The sequence below is a fragment of the Dasypus novemcinctus genome, chromosome 6 (genome assembly GCF_030445035.2).
Source record: "Dasypus novemcinctus isolate mDasNov1 chromosome 6, mDasNov1.1.hap2, whole genome shotgun sequence".
Taxonomy (NCBI): Eukaryota; Metazoa; Chordata; class Mammalia; order Cingulata; family Dasypodidae; genus Dasypus; species Dasypus novemcinctus.
The window spans coordinates 77,871,159-77,889,718 of record NC_080678.1 but is presented as its reverse complement, the minus strand read 5'-3'; the positions used below and the strand labels follow the sequence as shown (position 1 = coordinate 77,889,718).

Genomic DNA, 18,560 nt, shown 5'->3' with positions numbered 1-18,560 from the left:
AAAACCCTCTCCCTTCTAAACTCCTCTCTCCACCATACACATAAATTTAGGTAGAGCAACCCACACTTTTGCTTTACTTCTCCTTGGGATATCATGTCTTCTTTTTTAAAAAGCTTCCTGACCCCTAAAACGAGTCAGGCACCCTCCTCCAAGTATTTAGTATCCTGTAGCTACCTGTACTTTAGCCTTTGTTAATCTCTAGCATAACTACTTATTTGTTTGACAGTAAATTCCTTAATAGTAGAGACAATGCCATGTTTACCACTATACTCCCCAGAGACTGGCATAGCAGCTGACACATAGAGGGCATTCAATAAATAACTGAATTAATGATAGTGTACTGCTCTCACCTTTTAGCTAACTCTATCTAGAATTTAAAATACCACTGTCACCTTTAATGTAGAAGATATTTATTTTCTACCTTATAACCTATGGAAGGAATGCTCTGACTACAAACAGCACATTTTACAAAACACAAGTAACCTAAAATAAGATTAACTTGATTGCCAAATTTTAGAAGAAATTTTACAAGATTACATTTAGGAAATTCTTAGCACATAGTAAAAAGAGACAATAAAAGGAGGTTTTTTTTATTCAAAGGTATAACTGGATTTGTTTACAACCATTCTTGTGAAATACTTTTTAAAAAAATATGACCAACTTCTTTGCAAATAGCAGACACATACCTCGACTATGATGACCTAATTTTTGGTGAGTTATGTACATGATTAGGCAGAAATAGGCAAGCTCACACTGGTAGATTAACTGTCAAATGCTCAGTCAAAACCCCGTTTATGGCCCCCACTTCTTGATCGGTTTCTTTTCCCACTTCGTCTTCTACCATCTGGTCGACTTCCTGACCGACTCCCCTGTCGACCCTGTCTACCAGACCGGCCACCAGAACGACCACCTGACCGGCCCAACCGGCCACCTATCCAGCCACTCCTCTGTCTGGAATTAGAAGACGGATTCCCATCATAGTATTCTTCAATTTCAGGTAATTTGGCTGGCACTGAGAGTATCCAGTCTGAGTCATGCCACTCTGCCTGTTTGGAGAATTTACAGGATTAATATAAATGCAAAATAGAAACCATAAGCAAGTACAGGAGTTTAACTGACTCTTTTTCATATCCATTATAAGTACGCTTAGCTATTAGCTAAATGCCAGATATCCATTAAGTTCAAAGTGGAACAAAAATGACAAGAAAAAAAAAACACCAAAAATAAGGAAAAATAAAAGCATATTCAAAGATTATCTACTAAAGTGCCTGAGTTTTATTCTCAGAAGAAACTTTCAAGCACATTTTGAGAATCTAAATTCATACTCAGCTTATATATTCTAAAAGAGAGCACTATCTGGTTTCTCAGTGCAAAGCAGATAGGCTATTAATAAATGTACATTGCCTGAAGCAAGAGGTGAGTGTTGATAATAGAGATTAAGAACTTGTTAACACCAGACAGGACTAAAAAAATGTAACCACTGGTAACATCTGTTGCATTTATTATGGATGAACAACTCAAGGTACACAAATCAAAAGCTCATAAGAGCATCACTACATTACAGCCTGCTATGTTAACTGTGGTTAATTATGATCATGAGTTACTGACATCTTGTTAGTGAAGGTGGGAAAAGACAGACATCCAAGCATACACCAGTCATCTTAAAAATGAAAAAATGAAGGAAAAAAGAAAGAAAGAAAAAGAAGAAAAATAAAAAAAGAAACTTAAAAAAAATTAATCTTGGGAAGTGGATGTTGCTTAAGAACTTGGATGCCTGCCTACCACATGGGAGGTCCGGGGTTCAGTTCCTGGTGCCTCCTAAAAAAGACGAGCAAGACAGTAAGCTGGTGTGGAGAGGTGATGCAACAAGATGACACAATGAAGAGATACAATGAGGAAACACAATGAAAGACCCAACACAAGCAGGAGCGGAGGTGGCTCAAGCCATTGGGTGCCTTCCTTCCACATGGAAGGTACTGGGTTTGGTTCCTGGTGCCTCCTCAAAATAAGACAAGTGCACAATGAACACAGAGAACAGACAATGAGTTCAAACAACGGGGGGGGGGGGGCGTGGAATAAAAGAATAAAATATCTTTAAAAAATTAAAATAATAAAATACGTCACAGGTCTTTTTTTAAAAAAGTTAATCTTACCGAGGTAAACATGGCAATTCAAAAAGACCTAGCTACTAACTTTCAGGGCAGTCCTGTTTAAAATAGTACATTGGGAAGCAGATGTGGCTCAAGTAGTTGGGCACCCATGAGGTCCCAGGTTCAGTTCCCCATGCTTCCTAAAGAAGACGAGCCAAGACAGCGGGCTGACGACTCAGGCTGGCACAGTGTAGCTGACACAACAAGATGATGCAAGGAAGAGACACAATGAGGAAACACAATGAGAGAAACAACAAGCAGGGAGCGGAGGTGGCTCAAGCGATTGGGCACCTCTCTCCCACATGGGTAGTCCCAGGTTCAGTTCCTGGTGCCCCCTAAAAAAAAAGAAGACGAGCACACAATAAACAGACACAGCGAGTGCAATCAACAAGGGGTTGGGGGAGAAAAAAATAAATAAAAACAAATCTTTAAAACTGTAGATTATTGGAAATAATCCAAATGTCAAAAATAGAACAATGATTGAGAAAAGTTGGCCTTTCATATGGCCAATGCTAGGAGCCATTACAATAAGTAATTGCGTAGTCGACACAGAAGTATGTTCATAATAAAAAGGCTTCCAAAACAGAAGAATCCCATTCCTGTTTCAAAATATGTATACAAGTATGCAATGAAAATCTACATGGATACAACATGAATTGTTAACAGTGCTTGTCTCTGAAGTCAAATTATGTGTGATTTTTATTTTTTTACTATTTTTAAAAAAATTTCTGTAATTAACATGCATTATTTATGTAATATAAGAAGAGATTATATATGGCTTTTCAGTCTTTCAGCTAAGATCAAGTGTAAGGAGAGATTATATCCTCTAGGTTAGGGAATGAAAAATGGACTAAAGTAGACTTGTTATTCTATTATGGATTTACTATTATTCTGGCAAAGGAAGAACTTTTATCATTGATATAAGGCAGTGGTTACCAGAGGTTCTGAGGGGAGGGAGAGGGAAGAATACATGTAATACAGGGTCATTTTCAGGACTTTGGAATTATTCTGCATGACTCTGCAATGGCGGATACAGGCCATGATATATTTTGTAATAACCTACAAAATCGTGCAGGGTAGAGTGTAAACTATAATGTAAACTATAGTCCATGGTTAATAACATGCTACAATATGTATTTATCAATTTTAGCAAATGTACCACACTAATGAAGATTGTTAATGTGGAAAAATGTGGGAGGGGGAAGGGATAGTGCATATGGGAATCCCCTATATTTTTTATGTAATATTTATGTAAACTAATGCTTCTTTAAAAATTAAAATTAAAAAAAATAAAGAGATTATACTTAGTGTACCCAATGTACAAAGACAGGTTAAATAGATGGGTGTCAGATTATTTTCTGTATCAAAATCTTTCCTAATTAAAACTAAAAAACAATTTTAAATATAAATAAAACATAAAAAAGAACCTGATATATTTGGATAAGACATGTTTTAGAGAGGTTTTCCTACAAAAGAATTCATATATATATAAAAGGGTCACTCTCAGTTATTTGAAAACTTGGTGATATGAAAAACAAGCCATGCTGTGTACACTACAGAATCCAAATCTACCTATGAGCTGTGTTTTAATGAGGTTTTAAAAATATATTTAAAACAATATATTAAAAAAAAGGGGGGGGGGAATGGGAGAGAAATAAATAAATAAATCTTTTTAAAAAATAAATAAATAATATATTATAAAAAGTATGTCTGATAACAAAAGTGGACATCAGGTCAGCGGATTTGGCTCAACTGATACAGCATCTGCCTACAACATAAGAGGTCCAGGATTCAAACCTAGGGCCTCCTGGCCCGTGTGGTGAGCTGGCCCACATGTAGTGCTGATGCATGCAAGGAGTGCCATGCCACGCAGGGGTGTCCCTGCATAAGGGAGCCCCACGCACAAGGAGTATGCCCAGTAAGAAAAGCCGCCCAGTGCAAAAGAAAGTGCAGCCTGCCCAGGAATGGCACCACACACAAGGAGAGCTGAAGCAACAAAAAGAAACACAGATTTCCGTGCTGCTGACAACAACAGAAGCAGACAAAGAAAAACACACAGCAAACAGACACAGAAAACAGACAACTGGGGCAGAGGCGGGGAAATAAATCTTTTTTAAAAAAAATAGAGGGAAACGGACTTTGGCCCAGTGGTTAGGGCGTCCGTCTACCACATGGAAGGTCCGCGGTTCAAGCCCCGGGCCTCCTTGACCCGTGTGGAGCTGGCCATGCGCAGTGCTGATGCGCGCAAGGAGTGCCCTGCCACGCAGGGTGTCCCCCACGTGGGGGAGCCCCACGCGCAAGGAGTGCGCCCGTGAGGAAAGCCGCCCAGCGTGAAAGAAAGTGCAGCCTGCCGAGGAATGGCGCCGCCCACATTTCCCGTGCCGCTGACGACAACAGAAGCGGACAAAGAAACAAGACGCAGCAAATAGACACCAAGAACAGACAACCAGGGGAGGGGGGGAAATAAAATAAATAAATAAATCTTTAAAAAAAAAAAATAGAAAGGAAAAAAAATTGAATCCATATATTGAGTTGGTGGCAAAATCATACAGAAAGGAGCTACATCATTCCAAGTGACTTTAAAACATAATAATCGAACTATACATCCCTAGTATGATAATTCCTAAGTTTTAAACAGTTTTCAACAATCATACTGTTGATAATAGTGTTATTTTTTTTATTTTGAGACTGATATATGTGGGTGTAAAGCACTAGGTAATTAAGTTGATGTCCTTTAGAATCAAGATTTTCGGCACAGAAGAAAGATTTAGTGCTGGATTTGAGCTGAATTTATCAGCATAAATTCATGATGTCTTACAAAAAGAAGAAAACAGTATTTTCTAGCTCTGTCCATCAAAAATGCCAAAAGCAACCACCAACCTAGTAGCAACAAACCAAACTGTAATGTCTAAACACAATTTAATAATCAGGGCTTCTTGGGGAGATTTGTTGGCTCCAGATCCAGGGCACAAATGTATAAGATGAACCCAAGTATCTCCTCGTAGCAGAGAGAAAGAGAGCTATAAAAGACTACTGGTCTCATGTCAAAAGGACTCAGAAGCCAAAGTGAAGAGGCTTCTGTTGGTCAAAGATGGGATAAGTTGAATTTCAATAAGAATCATATCTAGAATATACGAAACACATTAAATGTTTAAATCAGTGGGTAACAGGGGTACTTAAACTAAAAAAAAACTTCACTGGTTACCTTTGGAAGCTGTTTCAGAACAAATTCATACTTTGAAAACTAGTAAATAAAGAGAAAGTATCAAGCACTTATCCTGCTTTTCCTATAACTATCTCAGGGCAACCAAATAGTTAATGAGGAACAGTTTTTCCTTATTTAAGTATTCCAGCTAATACGTGAAGTAGAAATGGATAGAACTAGAATGTCATCATTTTTTAAAACATAACAAATTAATAGATCTAGGCAGAGCTATAAATGACTGCTATTACAAAAAAAGAAAGACAACCATATATTATGTGCCTCCTGATGGACATACAGACCACCACCTAAGAAGTAGCTAACTATTAATTTCAGACAATAAACAAGGTAGAGGAACATGTTAAACACCTAGGGATATAATCAGCAAATTCTACAATATAGGAATCTTTCTTCAACATATAAAAAGCAAGGAAAATTTGAGAGAGAGAGAAAGGAGGGAGAAACTATAGATGTAAAAGAGATACAAGAGACATCAACTTACAGTCATTATTTAGATACTGTAAAAAAGATTTAGGAGAATAGGGAAAGTTTTAAAATGTTATTTTATATTAAAAAATTATTTTTAGTTTTAATTATGGTAATAAGATTATGCTAAAAAAATATTTAGCATTTAAATATTTGGAACTATTTACAGTTGAAATGATACAATGCTTAGAATTTGTTTCAAAAGAATATAGGAGGCCTGCACAGAAAGCTGGCCCAAGTGGAATACTGGCCCGTGCAGGAGTCCTGGCCCACACAGCAAGGTGGTCTGAAGGAAGAGCTGGCACAGCGAGATGATACAACAAAAAGAGACACAGAGGAGAGACAATAAGAGACAGAGCAGACCAGGGAGCTGAGGTGGCATAAGAGATTGAGCACCTCTCTCCCACTCTGGAAGATCGGTTCCTGGCGCTGCCTATAGAGAAGACAAGCAGACACAGAAGAATGCACAGCAAATGGACACAGAGAACAGACAACAAGGGGTTGGGGGGTAGAAATAAATAAATAAATCTGAAATAAATAAATAGGAGGCGCAGATGTGACTCAAGCAGTTGAGTACCCACCTCCCACATGGGAGGTCCCAGGTTTGGTTCCCGGTGCCTCCTAAGAAAAAAACAGACAACAAGCAAAAACAGCGAGCAGACAACAATCTCAAACAACGAACAGAAGCAATGAGCAAACGGAAGAGGGAGCCACCTGGGTGTAGGGGTGGGAATAAAGGTATAAAAAATAAAAGAATAGAAGAAACTGGGGTAGTAGATGGAACTCTAGTTGAAGCAAAATTGGTCATGAATAGATAACTGTTGAAGCTGAGTGATGGATACATGAGGATTCATTATGCATTTCTGTGTACTTCTGAATATATATTTGAAATAGTTTATTATAAAGTCTTTTTAAATTATAAGACTGAATATTTGATATTAAAGAATTGTTATTTGATTGAGGTATGATAATGGTATTGTAACAATGTTTTTAAAAAGAATCTGTATCTTTTACACTGAAATGTTTACAGATGAAATTAAAACCACACACACACACACACACACACACACACACACATACACACATACCTGTAGCCTCTCTGACTCAGATGTGGGAACATCAAAGCAAACACCCTAAAAGCAAAATGAAAACATTTTTATTTAGGTACATATGAATAGATTTTTTCACTAATACTCTAAAACTTGCTGAAAAGGATTAGGAGTGTCCCATGATCACGTAGAGGATTAAAAACAGATAATATATAATAATCCATGATGCAGAGTATATAATAATAGATATACTCTAATAGATATAAGAATCACCTAGAACAGTTTTTGTAGACACTATTATGTTGTTCAAGCCCAATGTACAATGATCCTTCTGATAAATTTCCCTTAAAATTTTAGTACCAGAAAGTTTTTCTCCTGAAGATCTGCAATAAAACAAATGTAACCCAAGATATTCCCCCTTTGGCCTTGGTTGCCAGCAAGTTGAAAGCTAATTTAATTCTCGGTAACAGTAATTAGTTTGGTTTTAATATCTTACTTTCTCCCTCTTCCCTCTACATTTCTCTGAATGTGTATATTTGTCTTAAATTTGCCTCAAGATTTTTTTGAAGGTAAGTAAATTAATTCTAAGTTAGACAGAATGAGCCTATATACTATGAAATTTCTTCTCAAAACCATTAGAAGAAATCAGAGCCAGTAGGTTAGAGTTTTAATTTTGCTGTTTCATAATCATATTAAAATACTTATTTAATTTACATTATTATCCTCAACAGCCAATAGGAGGCTGTTTATAAATCAATATTATATGTCCTCTAAATTATAGAGCTGTTTAACTGTTGCAGTTATAAACTATTTAGGAGAATAAACACCCATATTTTCATGTAAAATGTATACAAGTGCAGTAACTTAGAAAACTTGGGTATCAGATAGACAACCTAAACAAAATTACTTAAAGCGTTCTAGAGGTATGGGTTATTTATATTACTGTCAAAATTTACAACTGGAAACTAAGAGAGAGAAACAATATTATTCATCCCATTACACTTCAGAAAACTAAAAAAAAAAATTCTCCTAATCTTCTTAAGTATTTAAAATAGTTGATTAAAAAGCTTACCATATTTCCTTTCAGGAGGCACATTCTGGTAATTTGGGATATAGCACTATTAGTCAGTTTTCTATTAAGTTCTTTCCAAGCACAACTGACATTCTGTATTTCTTCTGGGCTTTCCAGAGTCATGGTCACAAACCCCTTAAAAAATAAAAGCCACATTATGTTTGGGAAAAAAATTATCTTCATTAAGACAATGAAACTGGGGTGGAGGGGGAGGGGAGAGAAATAAATAAATCTTAAAAAAAAAAAAGACAATGAATTTATAAAATTATAGCACTTTATGACGTAACTGTGCAGTTCTTATGAGCCAAAGAATAACATGGCGGGAAGCGGACTTGGCCCAGTGGATAGGGAGTCTGTCTACCACATGGGAGGTCCGCGGTTCAAACCCCGGGCCTCCTTGACCCGTGTGAAGCTGGCCCACGCGCAGGGCTGATGCTCACAAGGAGTGCCGTGCCACGCAGGGGTGTCCCCTGTGTTGGGGAGCCCCACGCCAAGGGGTGCGCCCTGTAAGGAGAGCCGCCCAGCTAGAAAGAAAGTGCAGCCTGCCCAAGAATGGCACCACATACATGGGGAGCTGACACAGCAAGATGATGAAACCAAAAGAAACACAGATTCCCGTGCCACTGACAACAACAGAAGCGGACAAAGAAGAACACGCAGTACAAATGGACACAGAAAACAGACAACTGGAGGGAGGGGAGAGAAATAAATTTTTAAAAATTTAAAAAATTTAAAAAAATAACATGGCTACTAAAAAACGTAATCTGCACCCCCCATGGCTCTCTCATCTCTTAGCTCATGGTTTCTGTTTGCGTTTTTGCTCGTTGTTTGTGCTCGTTGTATGCTGTTGGTTTTGTCTTTAAGGAGGCACCAGAAATCAAACCTGGAACCTCCCATGTGGGAAACTGGTGTTCAACTGCTTGAGCCATTATCTGCTCCCTACTTGTTTGTTTTTGCTTATTGTCTGCTCATTGTTTTTCCTCATTGTCTGCTCATTGTTTTTTAAAGATTTATTTATTTATTTTTTATTTCTCTCCCCTACCCTTCCATTGTCTGTTCTCTGTGTCCATTCACTGTGTGTTCTTCTGTGTCCACTTGCATTCTTGTCAGCAGCACTGGGAATCTGCGTCTCTTCCTGTTGCGTCATCTTGCTGTGCCAGCTCTCCATGTGTGTGGTGCACTCCTGGGCAGGCTGCACTTTTACCGCACAGGGAGGCTCTCCTTGCAGGGCACACTCTTTGCGCGTGGGGCTTCCCTGCATGGGGGACACCCCTGCAAGGCACAGAACTCCTTGCATGTGGGCCAGCTCACCACACAGGTCAGGAGGCCCTGGGTTTGAACCCTGGACCTCTTATATGGTAGGTGGATGCTCTATCAGTTGAGCCAAATCTGCTTCCCTGCTCATTGTTTTTTGCTTGAAGTCTGCTCACTGTCTTCTTTAGGAGGAATTGGGAACCAAACCCAGGACCTCCCATGTGGGAGGCAGGCGCTCAACTACCTAAGCCATATCTGCTCCCCACCTAAATTCTTTAAAACTGTTTTAATAGAGGATTTGACCTAACAATTCTACTCTTAAGTATATACCCAAAAGAACTGAAAGCAGAGCTTCAAAGAGATACTTATACACTAATGTTCATAGCAGCATTATTCACAATAGCAAAAGGCAGAAACAACTCAAATGTTCATCAGCAAATAGATAAACAAGATGCAGTATAAATATACAGTGGGATATTATTATTCATCATAAAAAGGAATGAAGTACTGACATACACTGCAACATGGATGAATCTTGAATACATCATGATCGTTGAAATAAGCGAGTCACAAAAACACATACTGCATTAGTTCGCTTCTATGAAATATCTAGACTAAGCAAATTCAGACCGAAAGTAGATTCTAGGTTACCAGGGGTTAGGGAAGAGGGAATGGGGAATGAATGTTTAATTTCCTATTTTGAGTGATGAGAAAGTTTTGGTAGTGGATAATGGTGATGACAGCACAACACTGTAAGTGAAATTTGTGTTTGTGTGTTTTATTTTTCCCCATATAGCCCATTCCCCACCCCCTCATAAGTGAAATTAATGCCTCTAAATTAGACATCTAAAAATGGGTAAAATGGCAAATTATATGGTGTGTGTATAAACACAACAAAAGAATTTTTAACTATATTAATAGAAGACTTAAGTAGCATTCTTCCATGCATTGTTGTAAAGACCATATTTAACCTTAATCACCATTCTTTAAAACAGTTAAAACAAGTTGGAAGGAAGTGGACTTGGCCCAATGGATAGAGCGCCCGCCTACCACATGGGAGTCCGCAGTTCAAATCCCGGGCCTCCTTGACCGTGGTGAGCTGGCCCATGTGCAGTGCTGATGAGTGCAAGGAGCGCCCTGCCACACAGGGGTGGCCCCCCCATTGGGGGGCCCCATGCGCAAGGAGTGCACCCTGTAAGGAGAGCCACCCAGCGCGAAAAAGTGCAGCCTGCCCAAGAATGGTGCCGCACACACAGAGAGCTGACACAACAAGATTACTCAACAAAAAGAAACACAGATTCCTGGTGCCGCTGATAAGGATAGAAGTGACCACAGAAGGACATAGAGAGCAGACAACTGGGGCAGGGGGAGAAATAAATAAAAAAATAAATAAATAAAAAACAAGTTGGAGCATCATATAAAGAGAACAAGGATAGTGAATTAAATACCACCTCATAAGGAAAATGTTGAAGGAGTCAGTTAGCTTGGAGTAGAAAAACCTACAAGAGGGCATAAACCTCTTTAAACATTTTAAGGATTATTATGTTAGTGAAAATCACTTATTCTATCAAACCTCACTGGAAAGCAACAGGATTAACATGAAGAAGATAAAGGGAGGCATTAATTTAACAAGTATTTATTGAATGCCCCCTATGTACATGCCAGAGACTTTACTAGCTACTACAGATTCAGCAGTAAATAGTGCTTTCTCTCATGAAAGGTGGGAAGGGAAAATAGACAATCAATAAACACATTAGCAAATATAAAATGTTTTAGGTGGTAATAAGCATCATCAAGAAAATTAAAGCAAGGCAACAGAATAGAGAGTAATGGGAGGACTAAGCTATTTTAGATAGGGCAAATTAGAAAAGACTTATCTTATATGGTAATACCTGAGCAGAGATCTGAATAAACTGAAGGAGGAAGCCATGTGACTACTAGACGGAAAGAATATTCCAGACATGAAAGTAACTGCAAAGGCCTTGAACAGGAGTGGGTTAATGTTTGGGTAACAGCAAGTATGTTAGGGTAGCTGAAACAAGCAATAGAGAGTGGTAAGAGATGAGGTCAAAGAGGTAGGTAGCAAGGGGAAGAACCCACAGGACATTCATTGTAGGCTATAATAAAGACTTTGGAATTTGGTTTAGCCCATTAATGTTCAAGCCACTAGCATCCTGCTTCTAAGATATTTAATCAGAGCTTGGATGACCCATCTGCCAAAGAAGAATTCTTTCATTAGATAAAAGTTGAGACTAAATACCTTTTAGGTACTTCTTAGTTCTAAGAATTTAGTTTAACATTTTCTTAAGAAGTATGGTTTAAGGTGTTAATAATAGGATGGTAGGAAGTGAATGTGGCTCAAGCAATTGAGCTCCCACCTACCACATGGAAAGTCCCGGGTTTAGTTCTGGTGCCTCCAACAAGAAGACAAGCACAAAATAGACACAGCAAGCACAAACAATGAGGGGAGGGGAAAGAGTAAGTGAAAAATAAATCTTAAAAAAAAAAGGATGGTGTATGGGAATTCTGTATTTTATGCATGATTTTTCTTTAAATTTTAGAACTTCTCTAATAAATAATTAAAGTAAATTTTTTTAAAAAGAGGCATTAGGTAGATTATTAGGGATATTTGCTCGGTGCTAAAGTGTCAATCCATAGAATACTTACCAATTACAGAGAGTAAAATATACCTTTACAATGGGAATATTTAACTTTACATCTAAACCAAGTGATCAAAGTAAGTGTTAACAGTACTATAACAATTTGACATTATATGCTTCCTGATATGATACTACTAGTATTGGATTTTTATGCAAAAGTAATTGTGGTTTTCCATTGTTGAAATTTGCCATTTGATATTGGCATACATTCTTAAATCAATGTGGTTATGTTATACATCATTTTAATGTGCATTTCTCATTTTATTTTTTTTGCTAATGAGTTATTACTTGCTGTTTATTTTATATTTATTTTAGACTATGGAAGTTATGTTACACAAAAAGCAAATTCAAGCAATTTTCTTATTAAAGTTCAAAATGGGTTGTAAAATAGCGGAGACAACTTGTAACATCAACAACACATCTGGCCCAGGAACTGCTAACAAACATACAGTGCAGTGGTGGTTCAAGAAGTTTTGCAAAGGAGACAAGAGCCTTGAAGATGAAGAGCAGAGTGGCCGACCATCAGAAGTTGGCAACCACCAACTGAGAGCAATCATCAAAACTGATCCTCTTAAACTACAGGACAAGTTGCCAAAGAAGTCAACGTAAACCATTCACAGTTGTTTGGCATTTGAAGGAAATTGGAAAGTTGAAAAAGCTCAAAAAGTGGGTGCCTCATGAGCTGACTGAAAATTTTAAAAAATCGTTTTGAAGTGTCGTCTTCTCTTGTTCTACGCAACAACGCTTCATTTCTCAATGAGATTGTAACATGCTATAAAAAGTGTTTTTTATATAACAACCAGCAACGACCAGCTCAGTGGCTGGACTGAGAAGACGCTCCAAAGCACTTCCCAAAGCCAAACTTGCACCAGAAAAAGGACATGGTCGCTGTTTGCCACCAGTCTGATTCACTATAGCTATCTGAATCCCAGTGAAACCATTACATGTGAGAAGTATGCTCAGCAAACCAGTGAGATGCACAGACAACTACAATGCCTACAGCCGGGATTGGTCAACAGAAAGAACCCAATTCTTCTCCACAAAAATGCCTGACCACACTTTGCACAAGCAATATTTCAAAAGTTGAACAAATTGGGCTACTAAGTTTTGCCTCATCTGCCATATTCACCTGACGTTTCGCCACCTGACTACCATTTCTTCAAGTATCTCAACCAGCAGGACGTAGAAAATGCTTTCCAAGAGTTGGTCGAATCCCAAAGGACAAATTTTTATGCTACAGGAATAAACTTATTTCTCATTGGCAAAAATGTGTTGATTGTAATGTTTCCTATTTTGATTAATGAAGATGTGTCTGAGCCTAATTATAATGATTTAAAATTCATGGTCCAAAGCCACAATTCCTTTTGCACCAACTTAATATGAAGCACTTTTGCCAAAAATACATACCTGAATATAAAATCAAACTTTGACATTATTTCCAGTTTACAGGAAAAATTCTGGATAAAGGCAAAAGTTAAGTAGTATAAAAAAAAAAAAAGAAAGTCAGATAAATCCAGAAGGTGAGACATTTTACCAGACAAATGGATTGGATTCCTTAAAAAAAAAAATCAATGTCGTGAAAAATAAAAAAGATGGGAAGAGAGTTCTAGACTGAGACTAAAGAGATATATGAATTTTAATTAGGAAAAAAAAAGTATGCACTATGAATTACTCCCATTTGTCTAAACTGTTAACACCTACCAGGACAGAAACCATTAGAAGACCCAGCTACACTCACTTACCCAATAAGTCTATGCCAAATAAGTCATATACAAGTTAACCTGTTCTGCTCCTTTTGATTACCCCCTCTTCCCATGGGCCACCCAAAATGAGTCTTGCCATCATTACTCAAAAAGTTCACCAGCAGGTTCGTATACTATATATGTCCCCAGGACTACACTCTCTCTTTCTTTCCACCCAGACATCAGAAAGCCCTCTTACTGATGGGTCCTTTCACCCCGAAATAAACCTTTAAATTATTTGCAACAAATGGCTCTGGTGTGATGTGTTTTGACACCTGATACTGATGTGGCAGCAGGCCAGATAAGACCATGTTAAACCCACACACACAGGGAAGCGGTTGTGGCTCAAGTGATTGGGCTCCCATCTACAATATGCGAGGTCCTGGGTTCAGTTTCTGGGACCTCCAGGTGAAGGTGAGCTGGCCCATGCAGAGAGCTGGCCTATGCAGGGAGGTGACACAACAAGATGACATAACAAAAAAAACAAGACACAAAGGAAAGACAATGAGAGACACAAAAAACCAGGAGCTGAGGTGGCTCGAGTGATTGAGTGCCTCTCTTCAACATCAGAAGGTCCCAGATCAGTTTCCCATAACTCCTAAAGAGAAGATGAGAAGAGAAGGCAAGCAGACAGAAAAACACACAGCTAATGGACACAGAGAACAGACAACAAGTGCAAGTGGTGGGGCGGGGGATAAATAAATCTTAAAAAAAAAACAAAAAAAAAAAACCCACACACAGACACCACCACATAAACAGGCAGGCCTTGCTTTTTAAAGTACTGTGTTAACTGCAAAGAACTTATTTCTCATTCTGCACGGTTCCAAGGTAAATTACAAAATGGAGAACAAGTTCTGATGTGCACAAGTTTCAGTTTTCAGAGTCCTGTGCAATGAATATGTTTCCAGATAAATAGGTACAAATATATATACATACATTATTGGAATAATTATGAAAATTTGAATATGGGCTAGATTTTAAATAATGATATGAAACTATTATTATTTTCATAGGTAAGATTATGGTATTGTGATTATATAGGAGAATATCCTTATCCTTAGAGGATGCATGTTAAAATATTTAGCAATGACTGTTATTTTCAATTTACTTTCAAATGGTTTAGCAAAAAAGCAGCACATATAGAAAAATAAAGTAAATGTGGCAAAATATTAAGAGTTGAATCTAGGTGGATAGTATACGGTTATTTACTATTCTTTCAATATTCTTGTAGGTTTGAAAATTTTTAAGAGTGGGAAATAAAAAAAGTATTTATTGGGGGTGAAGGAAAAAGAGATTTCTTTTTTTTTTTTAAGTTTATTTTTATTTGTTTCTCTCCTCTCTCCCCGCCCCCTCCAATTGTCTGCTCTCTATGTCCATTTGCTGTGTGTTCTTCAGTGTCCGCCTGTATTCTTGTCAGCAGCACCGGGAATCTGTGTCTCTATTTGTTGTGTCATCTTGCTGCATCAGCTCTCCGTGTGTGCAGCACCACTCCTGGGCAAGCTGCACTTTTTTCATGCAAGGCAGCTCTTCATGTGGGGTGCACTCCTTGTGCGTAGGGCTCCCCTACAAGGGGGACATCCCTGTGTGGCAAGGCACTCCTTGCGCACATCAACACTGTGTGTGGGCCAACTCAGGTTTGAACCCTGGACCTCCCATGTGGTAGGTGGATGCTCTTATCAGTTGAAGCAAATTCACTTCCCAAGATTAATTTCTAATACAGCAAGACAGTTCTTTCAAGCACAGAAGCACAACATATTGAAGGGATAAATACAGTATTCACTAATTCACTCTACAGTATCTGCTATGGACCAATTTTAATATTTTTCCAACTAGAAACAATTTTTTTACAGACTTCTACCTTATCAGAAGTGATCAAAGATCGTGGTTCAAAATTTGATGCACCAGAGATGTGGGCTAATGCTGCAGCCAATGCATCCACTGCCCCTTTCTCTTCTATCAGTCGCTGAGCTGATGGTCGGAAAAAATCAACAGCAGCATAAGAAACGGAAGCCAGAGACCTATGGTTTAAAAATAGTAAATTTTCTTGGTCAAGACACAGGTTAAAAATGAAAGATAAGAGAATGAATGGGAAAAGAAAGAGTAACATTTTCTTATTTTAATATAACTAAATGTCTGCCGGTAAAACTGGTGATTAAAATTTTCTGATATTTGAATTAGGAGAGCTTAAAGATGAATAGCCTAATACAAAAGAAAAAATTATTCAGCAAGGTCAGAAAGCATACCTGATGGCATCCATGCTTTTAGATTTAACTAAATCCATTGTAGAAGGAACACCTACACGTTTAAAAGTAATTCCCTGAAAATGAAAGAATTACATTAAAGAAAAATGGAAGTCTTTACAATTAATTCTTAAATTAATATAGTTTGTTGATTTTCCATTTCTTGGACATAAAGATTTCCAAGTCCTAGCCAAAATCTCTGCTTTTTTAAATAAATCACCAATAACAATTCTAGAACAAGAAAAAAATTTTTGAATTGCCCCTTTAAAGTGTGTTACAATCATGACATTACAATTGTAAAACAAAGCTGTCTAAAAAAAAAAGATAATTTTCTCTATCAACCTTTTCTTTTATTACCCCATCTCATTTTGCAAAGTCTATGGAGTATAAAAACACACATCATAAGAATAAGAACAAATGTGAAATAACACAAAAAATTGACAGAGTGATGTATACTTTCTTATAGAAACTTAATATATTTTTAACTATCACACCAAGACAAAATTCCCAGACACCCATTTACAATGCTGGACTAAGAGGTACTGAAATCACAATGCAATTCTGACTTTAGTATCAAGGGAGAAATTCAAGGGAAAAATGAAAGTTAGCTCTTCTGTCTTCACAATAAAAGCTGTATTAAAACAAAGTCTTGCAGCTAATATAAATATAGTTCTTCGCATGCTTCTCATCCAAAAGCAGCATTAACTAAGGAAAGTTATGAAAATCTTTTTGTGAGAACAAAAAAGAAAAAGAGCTCTTTTCTAAGAAGACACTATTTAGATAATAAGCCTGAAATAATTTAATTTTACTTACTGCTTTTTGTTCCACATATCTTAATTGACCTCTTTCTCTTGGTTGATAAAAACATATGCAAATCCCTGTCCGGCCAGCTCTACCTGTACGTCCAGAGCGATGAATATAGGACTCAACATCCTAAAAATAAAAGTAAATACTTTTTAAAAATCTGGCAAATTACACAGATATTCCAACATCCAAATACTAAGAATACCACCGAGAGGAATATTTTTATTTCCATCATATTGCTCTTTTCAATATCCTGAAGAATTTATGTACTTATATTTGGGGGAAGGGTAATATGATTAAAAATCCTCTAATCCACCTCACCAAAGGGCTCTTTATATGGCAACTTTTTAGAATTCCCTTACATGATTTTGTTGCTCCATACTTCAGACAATGAATAATTTGAAAAGGCATCAAATTCTGATCAACATCGAACTAAAAAAGTTGGCTAAGAGCAACAGATGACTTATTTTTCATATCCCAAGCAAGAGCTAGTAAATAGAAAGGCAAATTATAAATTGATCTTATTTTCCCCAAATCAAATCCTACTTCCTACCTGTGGAGGAGAACTTTGAATCACCAGGTCAACCTCAGGAATATCCAAACCACGGGCAGCGACATTTGTAGCCACCAAAACTTTAAAACTACCTTCTCTGAAGCCTTTCAGTGTAATTTCTCTTTGTGATTGTGCAATGTCCCCATGTAAACACTGGGCATTCTATTTGGAAAAAGGGGGAAAATTAAGTGTACAGTTCATGTTTGCAATTGATAATATCCTAATGCCAGGCAGTCTGTGCTTTTTCCATTATTTTTAAACTTGTTTTCTGATAATTATGATTGTTTTGTTTTTAATAAATCAAATACTATGGAAAATATTTAACATAAAATGTAAAAGCATCCCTTAAACCCAGCCTCCTAGAATAAATTCATTCTTAAAATTTTGGTAAATATTGTTCCAGGCATTTTTTAAAAAGATACATATACACACTCTCACACACTCTCACACACTAGCATATAACTTTATGTATATATTTATAAAAATGGGATTCTATACAAACAGTTTTGCAACTTGTGTTTTAAAATTTAATATATCTTAGCCATTTTCCTACACCTAATTTTTTAAAGCTTTATATGATATACTCCTATGGATGTAGAATCATTTATTTTAACAATATCCTCCTGATGAACTTTGAGTTATATCCAAATTTTCACCATTAGAAATAATGCAGAAATAAATAACATTGTACATATATTTCTCATCACCTCAGCATACATATATGTCATCTGGATACATATACAGAAGTTGAGCTTTTGGGTCAAAAATTACAAACATTTCACCTTTTAAAAGTTACTACCAAACTATATTACAAAAATAAAGAGGTGCCATTCCTCATTTACTCTGCAATATTATATGGTATTTATTTCATCATACCCTATCCACCCCTGTATATTATGGATCATTGTAATCCCCATCAATCTGATAGAAAAAAAGGGTATCCCAATGTTGTTTAATTTGCATTTCTTTAACTTTCACTGAAGTTGAACCTATTTACACTGAGATGAGCTTCCTTTTGCACTGCAAATAAGTTTCCTAGTATAAACCACTTTTAAGCCAAAAAATCATAACAGTGATTTAAACCCCAATAGGGAAGCAGACTTGGCCCAATGGATAGGGCATCTGCCTACCACATGGGAGGTCCACAGTTCAAACCTGGAGCCTCCTTGACGCCAGTGGAGCTGGCCCATGCACAGTGCTGATGCGCGCAAGGAGTGCCGTGCCAGGCAAGGGTGTGCCCCACATAGGGGAGCCCCACGCACAAGGAGTGCGTGCCCCGTAAGGAGAGCCACCCAGTGAGAAAGAAAGTGCAGCCTGCCCAAGAATGGTGCTGCATACATGGAGAGCT

At 37.4% G+C, this 18,560-nt stretch overlaps 1 protein-coding gene across 2 annotated transcripts in view; it reads right to left on the bottom strand.

The window, feature by feature from the left end:
* Positions 1 to 574: 574 nt before the first annotated feature.
* DDX50 (DExD-box helicase 50) overlaps positions 575 to 18,560 on the bottom strand; it is a 40,358-nt gene continuing 22,372 nt past the window's right edge. For both annotated transcript variants that reach the window (XM_058298940.2, XM_058298941.2), the window contains 7 exons: positions 17,213 to 17,374; positions 16,669 to 16,788; positions 15,859 to 15,932; positions 15,474 to 15,633; positions 7,960 to 8,094; positions 6,927 to 6,971; positions 575 to 1,046 (listed from right to left, as the gene is read on the bottom strand). In XM_058298940.2, coding sequence (XP_058154923.1) covers positions 777 to 1,046; positions 6,927 to 6,971; positions 7,960 to 8,094; positions 15,474 to 15,633; positions 15,859 to 15,932; positions 16,669 to 16,788; positions 17,213 to 17,374 — 966 coding nt within the window. In that variant the 3' untranslated portion in view covers positions 575 to 776. The remainder of the gene's footprint in view (positions 1,047 to 6,926; positions 6,972 to 7,959; positions 8,095 to 15,473; positions 15,634 to 15,858; positions 15,933 to 16,668; positions 16,789 to 17,212; positions 17,375 to 18,560) is intronic.